Consider the following 20,090-nt stretch of genomic DNA (forward strand, 5'->3'; position numbering starts at 1 on the left):
GGTGAGCCATGTGACGTTGTGCTGGAGGAGCTGAGGCCAATGTTTGTGCCCTGTTTGATGGGATAAAAGAAAACCAGGGGACAAATTAAAATAAAAAAAAGTATTTGTTTGTGTTGTCAGACCAAGGGGATTTATGAAGGCCTCATCTGTAAGATCATTGTAACCTTTCCGGGATAAAAAATAAAGATGATAGAGATGTGATAAGATGCCAAAACGTCAATGTAAAGACAGCGTGACAGGAAGAGAGGTGTGGTCTTTCAGGGAAAAAAAAAAAACAACAAGAGGAAGGAGGGGAGGAGAGGAGGAGAGAAAAGAGGTAGAGACAATCAGGGAGGGAAAGAAGGAGTTGAGCACTCCTCTGGAGTAAATCCCTCTCAATCTGATCAGGGTGTGAGGTGGACCAACTCACTACAAGTTCACAGCGTGGACACACAAGCTGCACTCACAGGGACTCTGAGGTAAAGATGCTTTTTCACTATCAATTTAACTGACACAGTGTGTTAAACTGTTCTCTTATATTAGTTCAGTCATTTCAATGAGGAGCCACAGTGTTCGTCTGTGTACACTCACCAGCATTTAGAGGCAAAGAAACACAAACTTTTTACAGTCGAGAAAAGAAAACTTATATTTATATAGAATATTAATATATACTATAGATTTTAACATGTTAAAAATAATAAATTATAATAAGATCATCTTTGTATTTAAAACAGTTCAACAGGCATCAATTTGCAAAAGAAAACATTTTTATGCGTAATGCTGATGTCAGTTTCTGAAGCGTTTATTTATTTACATTTGGCATTAACTGAAGGAAGCAGAGAGATCTTTATCACATCTGACTCAGCTGCATCCCACAGGTTTTTCTGTTTCCAGTCTGTTTTCATGTTGTTGTTTGGATCGTTCTTTTCAACAGTTTTATTACAGAATACAGTTTTATTATAAGGGTATTTCTTTCCTATGTTTTGGTATTAAGGATGTTTTGCTATTAATGGATGGCTGAACTGAACCTTGAACCAACTGATCTACAAATGCATGAAAATGATTTAATGTCTGTTTGACTCCAGTACTGGTAGAAACTAGACGTAGATTTATACTTTCAATAAAATTTTCCCAAAAGCTGTTTAGTAAATCTTAAAACAATAACCAAACATGACTGCAAAGAATTCCGTTATAATACATTTTATATAATATATGTTTCACTAAAGAAAGAGGCAATAGCGTTTGTTAGATCCCAAACAAAAGATATGTATTAAAGCAGACTGTCCTGATATGTTTCTCAGTGCAGGTGGTCTTGACAGTGTTCGACAGTGAGGGTGGACGGAGTAAGAGTCTCACTGTGTTTCTCAACAGAAGTCTAATCTAACATCACAGATTACAAATAGATAAATAGCATTTAAAACTTTTTCTGTTAATTCACACTCCATTTTGCATTATTTATTGTTGGTGTACAGTACATTGGTATATTATTAAATATATCATACTGTGGGAAATGTAATATAGTATATAATACAGCAGTGTTGAAAAGATAATCTATATGGACTGATAGTTAACAGGTCTGTTATTTTGGCATCATAACTTTTAGTAAAAAGGCCTTTTAATGGTCGGCTGCGTAACACTAGAAAGACAGACAAGATAGCAACGTGAATGCAAAACTCAACTGCAACTGTGATCGACACTTTCCTTTAACTATTGTGTGTTTTGTCAAAAATCTCAACAAACTCTGTTTGAACTAACTGCCAGAGATAATGATGTTGATAGTGGGATGATTATAGTTTCAACACTGTCTCTTCTCTGTCTAGAAAGATTCTGTTTGTTTACAAATAGAAAGTGCTTGATTTTGTCAGAGTCAACAGTTTTTTAATCACAGGTCTAACTGCAGTTGTCAGTTTTTAATTTGGGACTAATCACACTACTTAAATATCCACCTTGACCATATGGTGCAGGGATGGTGCACGACCCCGGTCTTCACCCTGGATTACCACACACACTCTCTCACACACACTCTCTCACACACACGCGCACACACACCCACCCACACACACACCCACCCACACACACACCCACACACACACCCACACACACACACACACACACGCACACACACACACACGCACGCACACACGCACGCACGCACGCACGCACGCACGCACGCACGCACGCACGCACACACACACACACACACACACACACACACAGCAGGCCACTTATCTCTCTGGCTAAGGTAGCACGACATCTGTTTGCAATTAGGTTAATTGAGAGACCTGTAGGTGGTAATAAACTTAGGGCTAAACGGTGGAGATTGGGTGTGACACGGTTCTGTGCCTCGACCATCTGTCTCTCCTCTTTAAGCCCGTAAATCACAACAAGAACTGCAGAGACAGGACACGTTTAGTACCAAGGTTGTTTCCCCTTCAGACAGTTTAAGTTTAACAAAGATGTTTCTCAATTAAAAATAGGGAATCATTCTTCTCCCGTTTCTGCAGCTCATTAAATAATTCTTGCATTGGCATTTGGAAATTTCAGTGAAGGTAGACATGACCTTTGTCACTCAACAGAGTGTATGTTTTGTATGTATTTTCACTCTTGTTTCATTATTGATAAAGTAGCCTACAGTAAATCATGTATGAACTATCAACACTAACACACGCTGAAACATACACACACACACACACACACACACACACACACACACACACACTGGCCACTGCAAGCAACAGGTGGTCAGTGAGGTTTAGCAGCCACATCACGTGTGTGCCATTTCGAAATGCCGCCGCTCTATAATAAAGGACATGTTACACTTACAGAGAGGTCATAAAAGGGAAGCTCCTTCATGATATAGACACATGAAAAATTATATGGGACAACAGGGAGTTTTCAAGGATAATTTTGGGAGTCAAATTTAAACAAGAAAATATGTATACATGGAAATACGTCTGTGTTTTACCAGCATCATCTCATCAGTGCTGCTTTACTACAGTGACAGTGACAGTTCAGCAATAAAGTTATGGATCCCTCTATGACCCTATACTCAGACTAACTGTGGCGTTCTTATGGGCTTCTAGGAAGTCAAAACCCTGTAAGTAACTCCCACTGAAGAACAACACAAATCTTGTCGGCTGGTCCGGTCAGGATGTCACACCTCTGATTTGGACTAATCCTTGTCTGGACAGGCCCTGGCTGTTCTGGCAATGCCTGTGCCATGTAAGGTTACTGGTCAGATAGCGTGGGCAGAGATAACATGCTGGGGCGTTCGACCACCACCATATCCTGCTGATAACTGAAGTCCTTGATGTTAGTCAACCTAGTCCAAAACTATATCTAACATGCTGTCCTTTGAGTTTAAGGAAACTGACACTGACTAGAACAGCAAAAAGCAAAAAGAGATATTTTCAACTCATGTCTGTTCACCTGTAGATACAATTATAAGGGACTGGGACAAAATATTACATAGCCTTCACAATGTAATGCAATTCATTACAATAAAACCACCACAAAGTGCAGAATAAGGCTCATGTGCAGATTCAACAAAAAGCTAAAATGCAGTTTTCAATAGGTGTTCATATTATCGTGTCTACTCTCTGTGAATGCAACTAAATGACTTTTATCTAAGATCTGATGTCCTGCTTTACAGGTTTATTCCATTCTTCAGTGACGGAGAGAGAAAGACAACAAGACATCCCGAAGAAAACAAATTCTCTCACAGAAAAACAAGATAAAACTACTCGATTCGTTCCTCACAGATGAGTGGATACTTTGTGAATGGAGACCTTTGTTATCTTGCCCCCTGATGTGTCCTTCACAACAACAGAGAAGTCAGCACAGTCTTTACTTCAACTGGTGTCTCGCATTTTGAAGTGAAGCTACACTCCTTAGTCTTTCTGGCTGAACTGTGGATGGAGATCATGAGGAACTCTCAGTCTGTACACCTACTCCTTGTTCCCATTGTGCTTTCTCTACTTTCACTCGTCCTCTGTCCTGCATCTGCCAGTTCAGGGTCTGACTATGACTACGGGGCCCACCCACGCTTTGTTTGCACCCCTATTCCCGTGGATGCAGACCCTTCCTGCTTCCCCACAGCGGGTCCAGGCGGAGGGGCAACAGGGCCCGGCGGCCCAGGCCATCAAAGTGCACCTCCTGCTGGCTGGTGGGGGGCGAGCGAGGAGGCCAAAGCCACCATCCTCCACCTCAGGGAGAGCCTTGTCCAGCAGAAAGAGACCATCCTGGACCAGAGGGAGACCATTAGAGAGCTGACGGCTAAGCTCACCCTGTGCGAGGGCCTCAACCGAGGCGTGGCGCCTCACAACGAGCACCACGGCACCTCGTACTCCCATCATGCAGGAGTGGCCGGTCATCACACGTACACTGACAATGGGCACCATAGCAACCAGCAGGGTCACCATGGAAACCTCATACCAGACTCACCGCACCACCCCTCTGTAGGGGGGCAACGATCGGATGGAGGTCACAGCAACAACAACCATGGGAAGGATAAGCATGTGACACCAGGGGACATCACATCCTCACCAGAGCAGACGGAGAGGATGCTGCACGCACTGAAGGAGAGGCTGGAGAACTTGCAGGTGAGCAGCAAGAGGAGGAAACTTTTTCAACTTGAAAATAACAGCTACATAACTACAGATAGGAAGGCAATGAAAAAGTGAGCTACAGTAAATATATTACTTATATATATATATATATATATATAGCTTAAAAATGAGAAAGAGATTGAAGTAGGACGACTTGTGATGCGCTGTGTGCCCATATATGGCTTTTCCTTGTTTGGATACATTAATGCTGTCGTCACTGGATTGTTTGTCGAGTAAACAAATCCCAAAGTACTATGTCTGCTAAGCACTTTAGATAGAGGAACAATGAATCACTTAATCGCATAAAGCCACTCAATACATTGGCAAGAGAGACACTTTGATGTCCCTCAGTGGGCACCTCAGAGCAGCAACAGGCTCAGAGGTGGACGTCACTGATGTAAGATACTCTTGTATAAGGCTAAAGTGGATTGACTTACGCTTTGGGAGAAAACTGGAGGTCTCATGGCTCTGTTCTCTCTGGAGTTACCTGTGGTTTTGACTCACTTGGCGCATTTAGCTCTCCTTTTCTGCTGTTTCTCCGTCTTGGATCATGATCCCAGACAGATGTCAGGGTGTGTGTGTGTGTGTGTGTGTGTGTGTGTGTGTGTGTGTGTGTCTGGTGGCACGGGTCTAAGATCAGCAGTAATTATCGTGATCTCCCTTGACAGACTGGTAATCAGGGCACGCACCAGGATAAAGCCTGGATTACCTGAGAGGAAGAGAGGCAGAGGCAGATACAGGAAGATACAATGACTGTGAGAGGCATTGTAAAGCACCTGACCTGTCTGCAGCATTTTACGTTAAAAATGATAAGAGACTGTGAATAGAAGGCGAAGAAGTGCAGGCTTGTAGGTGACAGACCCACACATATGATTCATTGACGTTGGTTTGATTTTATGCCAAAGCAGCTCTGATCCCTTTGTCTTGTCTGTTGTAAATAGGATGCACAGGGATTGAGTGGCAGGAAATACTCATTGTTATCAAAGACTTCACCTCTGTTCTTCTCTCTGATCTCCCCCAGCAGAAAAGGAACACATCCATCACTTACTCTAGCTCTCTGAAGGAGCTGCTGCAGAGGAAGATCAACGCTCTGGAGCAGCAGCTGCACCATCACACCGCCGCCCACAACAGCCCCGAGCATCACGATGACGACAGCAGTCACAGAGACGACAGAGGCCGTCATGATGACGATCGCCACGATGACGGACACCCATATGACCGCAAGGACGACCACAACGACGGACATCGCGATGGTCACAACGACAGCGATGACCACACGGATCACCATGATGACAGCCACAACGATGACCATCATGAAAGACACGGTGACCATGACGACCATGATGATGATGATGATGATGATGATGATGAAGACGATGAGGATGATGAGGATGATGATGATGAGGACCATCATGGTAATGAAGCAGACAGTCACAGTTACCTTCCACACACAGGATACAGAGCACCAGGTCCCCGAACTGGTTTCCACTCAAACAAACTGGAATCGATGCTCAACCAGCTGCACCTCACAGGTACACAACGTTACAACGTTACAACAGTCACAGCGTTACAACAGTCACAACATTACAACGTTACAACATTACAACAGTCACAACAGCCGACAATAAGTTCAGTTGGTTTTTCTCCTTTTTATGGGTGATCAGTTTTTGCAGCCAGTATTTCATGTTCATTTCTGTTCTCATCTTATTAAATTTCATTGAAGTTTCATAGTTAGTAGTAGTAATTGACAAAAGAATCTCATGATTGAAAGGTCCAGACTAGCTACTAAATGGACCTTGAGATGAGAACATTTTTTTGTCAACTACTTTTTTCAAGGTAAAGAACAAAATACACAAATTTTAACATCTAGAGTAAAACTTCCGGACAAATGGGAATATGATTGGATCAAAAGCTCCAGACTACAACAGCTACTAAATGGACCTTGTGTTGCAACTGTTCTGTTTAGGAATGATGTTATGTTTTTCTTACAAACAGGTTCCAGCAGGAAGAAATCCAAGAGTCCCGATGACTTCCAGATCAGCTTCCCCATGAGAACCAACTACATGTACGGGAGGGTGAAGAGGACTCTGCTGCAGGAGATCTTCGCTCTGACTTTGTGTCTATGGATGAAGGCGGGCGTGGGACCCAGCCTGGGGACGCCGTTCTCTTACTCCGCCCCTGGACAGGCCAATGAACTGGTGCTCATTGAGTGGGGGAACAACCCCATAGAGCTGCTGATCGATGACAAGGTGAGGGAGAAGAAATAAGAACCCCACATAAATTTCAGAGTTAAAGAGCCGTAAAACGTCTTTTCTCAAAGACCTTTTTACTCTGAGTGACTGGATCCTACATGAAAACATGATTTTCCAGTTACAATAGTTTTTTATTTCAAACGACATACTGCATTTTCTTTTCTCTGAGCTCCTCTCACTAGTCGAAGTAGGTGGAGCTCAGTTAAAAAAGTTGACATTTCCATGCACCAATTTGATGACAGTTGAAGCGTTGTTTGGTCACTGTCAATCAAATCTGATCGAATCACACCCACTGTCCTCACGAAGTCATTTCGCTGAGTTTTGAGGTTTAAACTCTTAAATAATTTTTTTGAAACTTTATAACTATTCATTGTTGTACAGAAATACTTGAGATTTGAAGGCAGGGTTTCAGGGGCTTTAAAAATGACACATGTATTTAAAGGGGAACTCCGCCTGTTTCACACATTAAAGTCTGTTTACAAGCCTTGGAAAAATACTACCACATAAATGCTGAAAGTTGTATGACGAAATGCTGGTGGCCATGTTGCATTGTGGGTAATATAGGCATTAGGTTTTGACAAAGAAGAAGGATGTGTGGAATAGAAAAAGACAATACCTCTGGTTATGCTGCATCGAATTTTGATACCTTTTCTAAATTGAGTGTGAATCAGGTGATAAGACTGCAATGTTCTCATTTACAATTCGAAGCCAAGTTGTCAGGGGCCTTTAAAATGGTACATGTAGCCTGTTCCTCATCCGAGCTCCAACTCTCTACCTCCACCTGCTGCCTAAACTGTTTAAAAACATCTAGAGAGGGATGAATCTACAAGAGGGTAAAACTGTGGCAGAGGCTTAGCATGACACTGAACCTGATCCTTAAAGATGAAATCAACTCCTCCTGAAATCTTGTCTTTGCGGACTTCCAGTGGTCTAACTTCTCATCTTGCTGTAGTGATGCACAGGTTTACTTATTGAGGGTGGTTACAGGTTCTTGCGTGCTTGTAGTTTATGTATCTAAAATATATTATCCCAGGACATGTTTATGTGGGTGTGTCTCACCATCATCACTTTCCCATTTGCAGGCGGTGACGTTGCCCCTGTCTGTGAGTGATGGGAAGTGGCACCATGTGTGTGTGACCTGGTCAACACGGGACGGACAGTGGGAGGCCTATCAGGACGGAGTGCAGAGAGGGTCCGGGATTAATCTCTCTCCCTGGCACCCCATCAAACCTGGTGGGGTCTTCATCCTGGGACAGGAGCAGGTAAAGACAGAGGAAGTTACTTTTTTGCAGGTGCACACAAACCTTGACAGTTGAAGAAGATACATACCTGTGAGCAACTTTTTGTTTTTTTCACAGGAGGCTCTTTCACACAGTCACCATCTAAACTCCCAAAATTCAGAAACCATTTGACTTGATTCTGTTTTATATTTTTCTCTCTTCATTATTTCATATTTCACATTATCTTTTATAGCAGTTGAACCGTCTCATATGTCCCTTATGGGTGAAAACAATGATAAAGGTAGAAAAAGGTTTGACTATACTGGTGTCTCTTTTCTCCAGGACACGCTTGGAGGTCGTTTTGATGCCACTCAGTCGTTTGTGGGCGAGATGTCGGAAGTCCACATGTGGTCACACGTCCTGAGCGCCAGTGACATCTACAGCCTGGCCTCCTGCAGCAGCCACCTCAGAGGAGATGTCATCGCATGGTCCGATACAGAGGTGGAGCTTCATGGAGGCGTTGCCAGATACCCCTTTGACTCCTGTCACTGAGAGGCCAAAGAAAAAAGAACTAGGACATTTCCTGGGACGTACGGAGAGCATCTATCGTGTAATAGAAACTACAGAGAGCGAAGAAGGAGCAAGAATAAAGCAACAGTCCTTTTGACGTTGTCATTTTGACAGGACAATCATTCAGTGGCACCAACTCCTCCACTCTCTGAATCAATGCCTTCCTTTAAACTTAATCAGTGACTTTTTAATAAAAAGAAGAAAAGAAAAAATCTGACTGATCTGTGTTTACAGATTGTGTGTAGGACGTTAGTTACTGGACATTATCTAATGTGTTCATAAGCTAGTGTTTTCTTTTAAATGGACAGGTGCTGTATGTGACATATTGTCATATTGTTAATAAAACTACACACTGTGGGGTCTGTGATAATGTTAGCAGACCTCTCGTGGCTTCTGATGTGGTGAAGTGACAAACCGTATCTTGTTAGTACGACACTGATACCGATAGAAATGTGCTGGGAAATCTTTTTTGTACTCTGGATTCTCTTCTTTACAAGGTTTCCATGGAGGATACAGCTAATTTACCAAAGAAACTGTAGCATTAATTTGTGTCATTTTAATAATCTATGTATCATAGATAGATTAATGTATTATTTTGGAAAAAATAATGAAAAGCCAGTCAGACAGAGTGTCACGTTTTTCTGGTGGTTTTACAATTATTACAGGAACTACAATCATCATCACTTACATGATTATGTATTGTAAAATGGCTCCTTTAAACAAATGATAACGTTTATTATGTCTTTTTTCCAACTTTTGTATATTCTGCAATGAATGTTTGTTCACTGACATTCCTCATTGTATTTTCAGTAGATCTGATTTTAACCTTGTGAAATCTGACTGATGTGTTTTGTGTAATGAAGTCATTGCACTGTGGCTTTTTAATTTCTGAAATGCTCTGGCCTTGACTGTATATTTGTTATTGTACTGTATAAATCAAATACTGAATTTAGGCCAAGTTAGAACTTTGATGTTATGTATTGTGATTTTTCCAAATGTTAAGACAATGTAAATTAAAGTGTGAAAGATAGATCTTAGTTTTTCATTCTTTGTAGAGTTCAGTTTGCGGTGATGCAGATGAATTGGCAGCATCTCCTTGGGGTGAGTATTATTAATAGTATTAACTGATGGCATTAAATATTAACACTTCCAAGGTTACTTAAGTTTACAAAACTCAATGAATTGCTGCAACTGCAAAGGCCCAATATATACTGCTCCAAGGCTTAATCTGTCAATAAAACAAACATCTTCCTAAAAGAGCTAAAATATAAGACAAAAACCCCATGGAAAAAAAAACACGGCCACCAGCCCATCATCTCTGTTTACCTTTTATTGTTACACAGTAGTTTACTGGCACCAATGTATCGTGGTTTCCTTTTGCTACATTTACAGATGATCTATCCATCTTCACCTCACAGTAAACAAAAATAAATAAATACAAAATAAAGACGTTTTCTGAAAGAGGTGGCTCTGGGGTCAAAGGAATCAGAAACAGAGGACCAGTTTCGGTCTGATCATTTCAGTGTTCATTCTTTTGTTTTAATGGAAACATCTGTTGTCCCAACAGTATTTTTTTGGCAACTTTGCACTTCAAGAATATCCAGAAAGTGAAGGCCTACAGACTGTCCATGTGATGTCTACAAGCACAAACATGGAGTTGTAAAATTAGGCCGTTGTCAGTTTGATGAAGTGGGAGAGAAAAAAGGCAATCAAAGATCTGTGCTCGAGGGACCAATCACTTACTGTGTCTTTAAAACAAGGTCTACATGTTTTGAAAGAGAAAAGACCCCATTCAGCTTCATGCAACACGATCAGATGAGCAAATACAGCACAGGTTGCTGCTATAGCTGGACCTGACCAGGTGATGGTGTTATATACTTCTACACAGTTCATGGTTCATCCATCAGCATATTGCAGTGTGTGTGTGTGTGTGTGTGTGTGTGTGTGTGTGTGTGTGTATATGTGTGTGTGTGTGTGTGTGTGTGTACACCAGTAGAGGATGCTAGAGTATTGGAGTTGTATCGTCAGTCAAAGTAACAGCATTTTCTCCAAAATGCTAAAATTGATAAAGTGCAGTAGACAATTATTTTTCCTACCATCTAAAAATGCCAACTTCAATAAACTACTAGAAATAACAGTTTATGAACTGTATGTCAAGCAAATCTATCACTGGACACAAATCTAAACTTGTTACTGATTCATTACATCTGAATAATTTTACTATCATGTAATGAATCAAAGATTTATTAGTGTTCCTTGTTTTATTGTCTTTTCATATTTATCATTGTAGTATGATAGAAAGGGCAGCCAATGAAATAAAGACTAGATGTTAGTTTAACAGACTGTGAGACTGATTACCGTTTGTGCTTCACTGAGTCTGATTTACTCAAAAAACCATCGGTATGGTCAAGAGTTAAATCAGACTACAAAACATCTCCTAAATATCTCCCTAGTTTCCAAAACTATCATTAAGACAATTGACTTTATGCATAAACCAGCTTCCACATAAAATGCCGTTTTTCCAAGTCGACAGGGAACACTAACACCTTTCAAATCAGTGCACTAGCATGATCAGCGATGCATCAGTACCTACGACTGACACCTCAGTTTATCAACATGCAGGTCTACAGTAGCTCGTACAAAAATCAGATTATAACAAAAGATAAAGAATAAATTAAATCATTTCTATGTGTATCGTAAACAAATATGCTAACATCTATTTACAAAAAGTATACATTGTAATGAGCTGCCTTTGTGATTTCTTGAAACTCACTATAGCCAACAGACCTGGCTCTAACAGTTAAATGTCTGAGTTATTACTAGTGAGAGAGATGTCGGTGTTCGTCTTGTAGTGTTGAGCAAGAAGGAAATGATTTGTGGCATGCCGTAACGTTACACGTGAGAGGACATGATGATCATAGCTGAGTATAGTGTTATAAAGGAATTGCTAACAAAGCCTCCAGACTGGTAGCCTACTATGGTTTTCTACTTCGCTATCGCTCCAACATGTTAAGAAACATGCTGAAGAACATATACGTCTCTCAGAGCTGAAACAAGCAGCTGTCTACAAGGGCAGAAACTGCTCGTGTTTCCTCTGTTAATTCTAAAGCAACGTGTTGTCTAAAGACACGACCATATTTAAAGATCAACAGCAGCCTGGTGGTGTGAATCAGCAAATCTAAACAGTCATAAACAGTGACATTTTCCTGACATAACGGTTACCTATCTAACCCTACCTAAGAGTGGACAGTAGTAGTGTGTATTTAAAGCCATTGAGTAAATGACACATATCTCAGTAATCTGAAATCGTTTGCTGCTTTGTTTCTCCTCCTCTCTGACCAAATATAACTGAATCTAAATCTTATTAGTGTTTGAATAGTGAATTCACATTTTGTCTGGGGTAAGCACAATCAAGAAAGGCAATTTCTCATTTAGGCAGCATCCATAAATCTGAAAGAAGAAGTCACGAGAACTGAAGCTGCTTGCTACCCTGAATAAGACCATATTCACACTAATGCAGATAAATCTCAGAAAGGTGTTTGTTTCATGGGTTTTTCATCCGCATTTTTAGATTGAATTCTGAAACTCTTACACATGCTAAACAGCAAATACAAGATGTCTTATATTAGGTACGCACAAGCCAATGACCTAAAGCATTTCTGCAGAGCAACTCTCTGCTATTTTAAGTTTTTCTGTGTTTTACAAAGCAGCTGTGGGGAAGGAGGTGCACCAGCAAGTCAAGACTCTTAAGACTGATCATGGCGATCTTAGCATTTTTGAATCCTCTTTGTTCCCAGTGTTAGCAAATTGGTCCACATTTGGTGAGCTGCTTTAAAATGTTTGCCAAGTGTAAATAAAATGCCAAAACAGGAAAAAATGTGTTTTAGAAATGATCTGCATTACAGTGAATATGGCCTACGACACGTTTCACAGTTCACTTAAGTGCTGAAGGAGAGAGGAATGTGGTGAGAAGACGGGACAGGCGGTGTGCTGTGGCTGTAGTGTGTCAGGTTGAATATAACAGCAGTAGTGTAAGAACCAAGATAAGAAGAGGCAGCCACAGTGGGTGAGCTCCTCACTCTGAATGTGGCTTTCAAAAGTCTGGTAGACAGGATAGCAAGGAGTCCTCAAATTAAGAAGAGGATGTGTTTTGGGGGTGGGGAGGTGGGGTAACAAAACTTATGAACAGGTAGTAAAGAGGAGGGACAAAAACATGTGTCCCATGTTGGAAGGAGGGGTGTGAAGGAGAGAGGAAGACAGGCAGAGAATGAAGGGATTCATCTACGGTTGTTCCTCTTTCTTCTTCAGTGATATACGTTTCTTTCTGGCTGCAAGCATTTCGTAGAAGGGATCCACACTGACGGCAGACCTGGACAGATTACAAAGAAACAGTGAGTGAGGTGCGTCATCAGAATATGCAATTAAAAGGTGCATGTACAATCAAAGCAGCAGTTAGGACATTAAAATAGGACGCTACACAGTGTTTCGATATTATTCTCCATTTAACATTGACGTACTTGATGCTGTGGATCCATTCGTCCTTCTCCTCAGGTGTGGGGGCAGAGATTCGGTACACCATGTGGTTCCCCTCCACTACCCTCCCATCAGCTTCTGTCTTGCACGCCTTAATCAGCTGACCGCGGTTGTTGGGGATGTACAACTCAAAGCAGTTCTTTTGGGAGAATGGTGAAGAACCTTAGATGAACAATCATGGTAAGACTACTTAACTATTATGTCAAGCAGGAATGCAAACTTACTGGTTTCCTCGGATCTTCAACCTCACGGATGCTTAGGTTTTCCAAGGGGATGATACCTCGCGGCTCCTTATCCTGTTAGTGACAAAATTCAAAAGGCTTTTATTTTGTGTTTTTATGCGTTTAATCAGGCCCAATATGAATCTGACAATGTATGAATGAAAAGAAATCCAAACAATCTCAGCATTATTTCTGAAAATACTGCCAAATTGGATAAAAAAAAAAGAAAGATTCCTTTTAATCTCAGAAGTATTCTCAAATAACAAAAGAAATAAAATGAATTCAGAACCAATTTGATAAACCAAATAAAACAAATTTATCTTCTTGTTCTTCAATGCAGCACTCATGACTGGCCTTTCAATACACAATGAATAATTTACATTCTTTCACTTTCACTTGTGTCTCTTTTGTTTTTACTGTGCATGAGCAACCAAACCAAGCGCCCCCTGTGTGGGCGAAAGCTACGAATCTAATACTTGAGTTCAGGAACCCAGCTTCCTTGAAGATACACTGTTGCCTTCTGCCTTGAAATTACCTTCCCTGTCACAGCTCAATTTTCAGCTCAAACTAACAGTTTCTTAAGCCTTACAATTTATCACTGAATAATCCAAAAAACTCAAAATTTCACAACAAATCCTAAGAAACACCAATGCAAATACATACACGTCGGGACACAATAAGCATAAGAAGCTTTTCAACATCCTGTGTACAGAACTTGATGCACCTACATAGATTGATAGTGTCGCACGTGAGAGGAAACCAACACTTACTGTAGTGTATTCAAAGTAATAAAGGCAATTGTCTGTGAGAATGAACCATCTGCGTTTCCAGGTTTTCACCCGTCCTCCTGAAAAACAACAACACAGTCATGATGATGAGTGAGAGGAGCGTGAAATAAAGTTAAAGGGATACTAGTCTACAGTTTCTACATTCTTACAGCTCACTATGTTGCTACTTTTTTAACTACAACAACTCTGACCGTACATACCTCCTGAGAAAACAAGCAGCGGCAGTAGAGGGTGGAAATCGCAGGGGAGAAGCAGACACAAAAGGGACCAGGGGATTTAGAGGGAGACAAAGGACAGAAAGAGAAAGAGACAGGGGAGAAACACGAGAAGGAGAGGAAGAGAAATTATATTAGTGACACACAGATCACAGGCCCCGCCATGCAAAAGAAAACAATCAGATGATTTTTAGACTGCCATGGTGCGAGAAGGTGAGTCTCTTGTTCTCCATCTTGCTATGGCAACATTTAAATGCCACAACGCTGTGAGCTGACAATTTAGGTGGAGGCAAAGAGATGGCAAACCTCAGAGACAAGAGGGCAGGTTCATCATAGCACAAAGCCTCAGAAAAGAACAGAGTACAGTGACATACAGATCATGTTTTCTCACTAGATCCTTGAAATATTTGCATCTTTAACATTGACATACAGCATTTGTCAGTACAGGTTAAACTGTACAAGATCTGTATTAAAGCCAACATGTAGGGCAGCAGTACTCCCCAACAAAACAGAACAGCCTGACTGGCATCATCTCACCAAGTTTAAGAAGCCAGCCCTCTCTGTCCGGGTTGAAGAAGGTGTGTGTCAGGTCATTGCCGTCATCCTCAGGGATCTTGAATGGCTCATTTTTTATGCTTTCGTAGAGATTCTAGAGTAACATTTATGGTAATAAAATAAGCTCAACTTTACTGGGATCATTGAATTGTCATTTGACCATTTGCAAAGAAAAAGAAGAAAGAGTTCATCATACTCTGAGCAGCTCCTCTGGCAGGTCTCCCCCCTCATTGATGCCTCGGTTCATAGAGATGAAGCGATCCACTCCTGGTTTGTCTCTCACGTTGGGGTTATGGAGGCTCGTGTTCAGCATAATGATGGCAAATGACAGCACGTAACATGTGTCTGAAATCAAGAGCGACATGACTATAATTAAGAAGAAATTTATCTTAATATCAGACGTATAAAACAAAAAGTCTATATTACACAGGTTAAAATATTATTTTAGTATGATAAACCTACTAAGATACTTTAAAGCAATTTATAGGTCACGTGTAGTTTATGACCTCTGGTTGCGCTATGGAGCTGATTTTCTTTGAGTGGGTTTTGTTTATCTCATGCACACGCACACAAGAACCCGCATGTACTCTGGTTATGTGATACACATTCTTGCTAATGGGTTCATAGCAAGTAAACAATGCTAGATTTAAAATACTTCACACATCTGTTAGATCTTAAGGACACCCCCAAATGCATTGTGGTGAGTAACACTAAATGTAAACATTACTTTTGTTGATTTCTTGATCACAAGAAAACATCACAGGACACCATTAAATAATTACTAAGAACAAAAGCACAAAATAGTTTTACTAAGAAGAGATGTTGAGGGTGGGCTGACTGTTGGCTTACACTCAGATCATTTCTGGTAAAGGGCTCATTGTTTGTGTGAGATCACAGTCCCTTACTGTCACTTTCTGTTGACAGTAATCCAAAGAACTGTCCGTAAAACTTACACTCTTGAAATGAGTGGGTGTCCCTTCCTGTGATGCACTGCAGGAAAAGAGGTTGAATTTGCTACACGGCCTACCCTACCAGAAATGCATTGTGATTGTGTGTTTGTATTTACCGGTACTCTGGAAAACACCAGGGTTGCAGTGACAGTATCTCTGAGCGAAGGCCTCCATCATTCTATCAATCTTTTGGGCTTCACCAGGCAAACGGAAACTCCACAGGAATTGTCTGCAGAAAACAGGTCACGTTTAGGTCAAGTCTGAGAGAACATATTCTGCAATCAAGGCGGAGATAAACAGTCTCGGCTGCTCTCTTGCATAATTTTTTCCCCCTTAACCTGAAGTGACAATGAGAGTGGGACTTTCCATTGCTGAGAGGGTTTGTTTATCCAAGAATGCCAGGATACTGGTCAAGAGGTTTTGTTCTTAGTTTAAAACAAAAAACATGCCACATTGAGGGCTTACCTGAGGGCCTGGACAAGGTTGAGATCAGTGAACTCATGGAGGTCAACAAAAGCCTGAAGAACTTTGATGTTGAAGTCATCCCTGCAGTACAGCAACAGAAAGCACAGTTACAATGGCTGACACAGAAGGAGAAAAGGACAGAGGATATTAGCACACACTGCACCTTTCTCCCAGGTAATCTCCTATAGCTGTCTTGTTGAGTCCCTCTCCTTTGTACAAAAACTGAGCGATGTCCTCTGGAGTGTGTCTGAGCAGCTCGTTCTCCACCAGAAACACAATGCCCTGCAGAGAGTCGACATACTCAGTCACCACACAGGTAACACAGACAGACTTCCCCTGTACAAGTATTGAGGAGTTTTACCTTTTTTGGGTCCATGTTGAACTTCTTCCTTCCCATTGCCACATGCCTACTTTTCTGTAGAGTTTTACTGCAGAGTGGAAGAAGGTCAAGGTGATAAGAAAGAATGGCTTTTGCTATGATCAACTCACATCTTCTAATCAATAATGATAACAACTCTGGTCAAAAAGACAAATCACACAGGATCACACGGGAAAATACCACCACAAAACTAAATCCATTTTATCTATTAACACTAGTTTCCAATATCCTTCATTACATCAAGCAAAGCAATTTCACGTTGTTATAAATTGTGTGCTAATGTTCAATTTTTCTGACAGTCAAAAGCTGAAGTAGCATTTCTCTGAGCAATAAAATGTTAAAAGCTATGTGATAAATTAAAAGCAATTACAGGAACAAGATCAAAGCCTTTCAAAATGATCACAATCCTCTCTCAAAACATTATAATGGTTATTAAATAACATTGCTGCACTGACATATTGCTCTGTTATATTGTATTATTTTGCCTATATTTAAAAAGAGAAGAGGGGGTCGTTATAGAACCAGTTGTTGGGTGAAAGCCAAATATGGCATCAATCCGAATGTTTTAGAGAAGCTCATTAAGAAAGCAGGTGTGAATGAAAAGGTGATGTGAATATACAGCAGTAAGCAGTGGAGCCCTGTATACTACAAACAAAAACAAATGTGTCATGTTCATAAAGGCTGTTGAACTGCAGCTTATACGATAAGCACAGAGAGATCACTGTGCCTTGTGCTATGTTGATTATCAATGTTGAAAGCAGTCAGTTCAAGTCGGTGTGAGGACAACATACTCTAAAACAGAAAAATAGGTGCAAAAAACACATTTAAAAAATGCAACTAATTACAGTGAAGAAAGTAATAAAGTGATGATGTACTGGGGTATGGACACAGTCCATCACAGTGGCAATCAAAGCTACAATCCACCTCATTGCCACCAAAACACCAAATCCAATATTGTTTAGAGTAAAGTAGCAGTGTGGCTGTGAATTTTCTTCTTACCTGCCCTCTGTACTGGTCTCCAGTCCCTCCACCTCCAAAATGGCCTCTCTTAATTCCTCTCTGAGCCTCTGGATCTCCTGCAGCAGGACGCCCTTCCTCCTACGGATGTCCTCCAGCTCAGAGCGCTCCTCTGGGCTCAGGTCTACTGGGACTGTAAGGGAAGAGAAGAAGAATGACTCCAATGCTGCTGCAACACATATGACAAATGGCAACGGTGCCCAAACAACCTAAGGCACAAGTTGTCTTTATTAGAAACATAAAAGCATAACAAATACGACTATTTTGAGAACTATATTGTCACTCAAATTGGGTATGACCAATTCACTCTATCAATATCTTACAATGGAAGGGAGTGGAGGGAGTGGGATTGTAGCAGTAGTAATTGTGGTTTGCAACAAAGGCAGTCAAAGCACAAAGTGACTGTAAAACTCAGATCCTGAGGTCAACAACCAGGTCAGGGCAACATGGTGCTATGCAGCAGTTTATTGTGGCCATGTTAAGTCAAAGTCCTTTACATACACTGTATTGCCAGTTTAGCAGGTACATCTATCTTAAATTAATGCAGTCTAATACAACAGCCCTGCGATAAATCCTACCTTCATAAAGGTTGTAACATTCAGTTATGGGTTGAAACTATTAGAAAAGATAAAGTATTAAAAGAAATGTTCATCTATGGTGCTAATATTCGGTATAACCTCACTGATATATATGGGATACACTTAATATTTTCTAAAAATTCTCAGCATCACAAAACAGTTCTATAGCACTGTAAACTACAGATCCAAAATAACCATATAGTTAAATCAACACCTCCCTCAAACAATTTCAACTAAAACTGAACACTATAATCTTCATGAAGGCAGCACTGCTGTTGTATTTAACTGCAGTAGTTTTAGTTATGTCAACCTTACATACTGGTAATTGAGTATATCTTCTGAAAGCTCCTATAGTAAAGTCTATATGCATCATCCAGTCCATAATATAGTTGTCATTTACTAATGCAACGGTCCTGCAATAAATCCTCTCTTCATGAAGGTTATAATGTTCAGTTGTTATTGAAAGAGGTGTTGATTCGATTTAATGGTCATTCAGGAGGATGTAGTTTGTGGTGCTGTCTAACTGTATTGCATCATACATGGGAGTGCTTCTTTAACCCTCATTGATATAAATGATGTGGACACAATGACAGTATAAAAAATGAACAGCACCACAAACTAGATCCTTCAAATGATACCTCTCTATAACAGTTTCAACAAAAACCGGACATCAAAACCTTCACACAGGTAGGATTGCAGGGCTGTTGTATTTGCCTGCATTAGTTTTACCTAGGTGTACTGTGCGAGTGTGTAGTTGTCACATTTTCTCTGTTGATATATTTTGCACAAGAACGACCGGTTTTATCCAAACCACCCGGGCATGGAGCTTACAGTCGTAGCTTGTGATCAGCAGCACCCAAACCCTCCGGACCAGTGTTTACTCTGCAAAACAAACAGCTGCTCTACAACACCACCAACCACGCCCACAGTCTGGATTACCTGTACGGTTTGAGTCATACACCGGCGGCCAACGCACCGATTACAGGAGGTTTCAATCGAATAAGGGATACGCAGTTTTGACAAGCCCTTCTTGTGTAACTTGGAGGTAGACTGGGTGTTAAATGTCCACCGACGTTAGCTCCGAGCAGTCAAACAATCAATATTGAGTTTGCACCAAGCTAAGCTAAGGCATATTTGTGGCTTATCTTAACCACAAAATTGTGTTTTACATGTACACCCACACTTTCGCAAAGCATATACGGTCAATACTTTTCGTTAAAATGTTTAACGGAATTATCAGTATGTCACATAAACTGAGCCATTCGAAAATACAACTAGCCACAGTTAGCTAGCGATAGCCTGTGCAAACAGCTAGTCAGTAAGCACACTTACTGTAGTCCAGGTCATCCATTTTTGGCGCTTTACTTTTAGGCATAAATATTTCAGAGTCGACTGTCATTCAATATCAGAAAATTAGGGATATATCTGTAAATATATCCTCAAAACTAAAGGGAAAAATAGACAGACCCCTGGTGTCGAAACGTTGGGCCGGAGACAAAGAAGGTGGCGACACCGGAAATGGTGTCTGACTTTCGAGTAGTCTACTTCCGGTCAGTGGTTTTTCAAAATACAATCCGTTATAATTGGTAATGCAAAAAAGAAGTTTAAATTGGAGTAATAGTATATGACCTAACAAGTGATAGGATAGTGCTTTTTAATTTATGTATTCCACATTTGCTAGGCCCTATGCTGTTCACCTTACTCAAAGGTAGAGGGGCACCTATTTTTCATAAATATTTTATAAACAGTTAACTTTTACAG

General features: G+C 40.8%; 2 protein-coding genes across 3 annotated transcripts; one reads left to right on the forward strand and one right to left on the reverse strand.

Annotated features, from left to right (window-relative positions):
- The first annotated feature begins 336 nt into the window (after positions 1–336).
- Positions 337–9,658, forward strand: si:dkey-283b15.2 (neuronal pentraxin-1). Of its 2 annotated transcripts, none has more exons than XM_056381108.1 (6): positions 337–458; positions 3,632–4,580; positions 5,608–6,118; positions 6,582–6,835; positions 7,921–8,100; positions 8,401–9,658. In XM_056381108.1, exons 2-6 carry the CDS (start codon positions 3,894–3,896, stop codon positions 8,608–8,610), a joined length of 1,842 nt encoding a protein of 613 aa, XP_056237083.1. In that variant the 5' UTR covers positions 337–458; positions 3,632–3,893; the 3' UTR covers positions 8,611–9,658. The 2 variants fall into 2 exon arrangements, with proteins under 2 accessions (XP_056237083.1, XP_056237084.1); XM_056381109.1 differs by having other exon boundaries at positions 5,611–6,118.
- A 285-nt stretch (positions 9,659–9,943) lies between these two features.
- cyth2 (cytohesin 2) lies at positions 9,944–19,844 on the reverse strand. Its single transcript, XM_056381112.1, has 12 exons — positions 19,662–19,844; positions 17,734–17,884; positions 16,717–16,783; positions 16,519–16,637; positions 16,356–16,436; positions 16,007–16,119; positions 15,137–15,285; positions 14,923–15,034; positions 14,153–14,229; positions 13,386–13,457; positions 13,146–13,300; positions 9,944–12,997 (listed from the first exon to the last, which is right to left on the reverse strand). The coding sequence occupies exons 1-12, from the start codon at positions 19,726–19,728 to the stop codon at positions 12,910–12,912; spliced, it is 1,251 nt and encodes a 416-aa protein (XP_056237087.1). The 5' UTR covers positions 19,729–19,844; the 3' UTR covers positions 9,944–12,909.
- Between the last annotated feature and the right edge of the window lie 246 nt (positions 19,845–20,090).

This window comes from Seriola aureovittata, chromosome 7, assembly GCF_021018895.1.
Source record: "Seriola aureovittata isolate HTS-2021-v1 ecotype China chromosome 7, ASM2101889v1, whole genome shotgun sequence".
NCBI lineage: Eukaryota > Metazoa > Chordata > Actinopteri > Carangiformes > Carangidae > Seriola > Seriola aureovittata.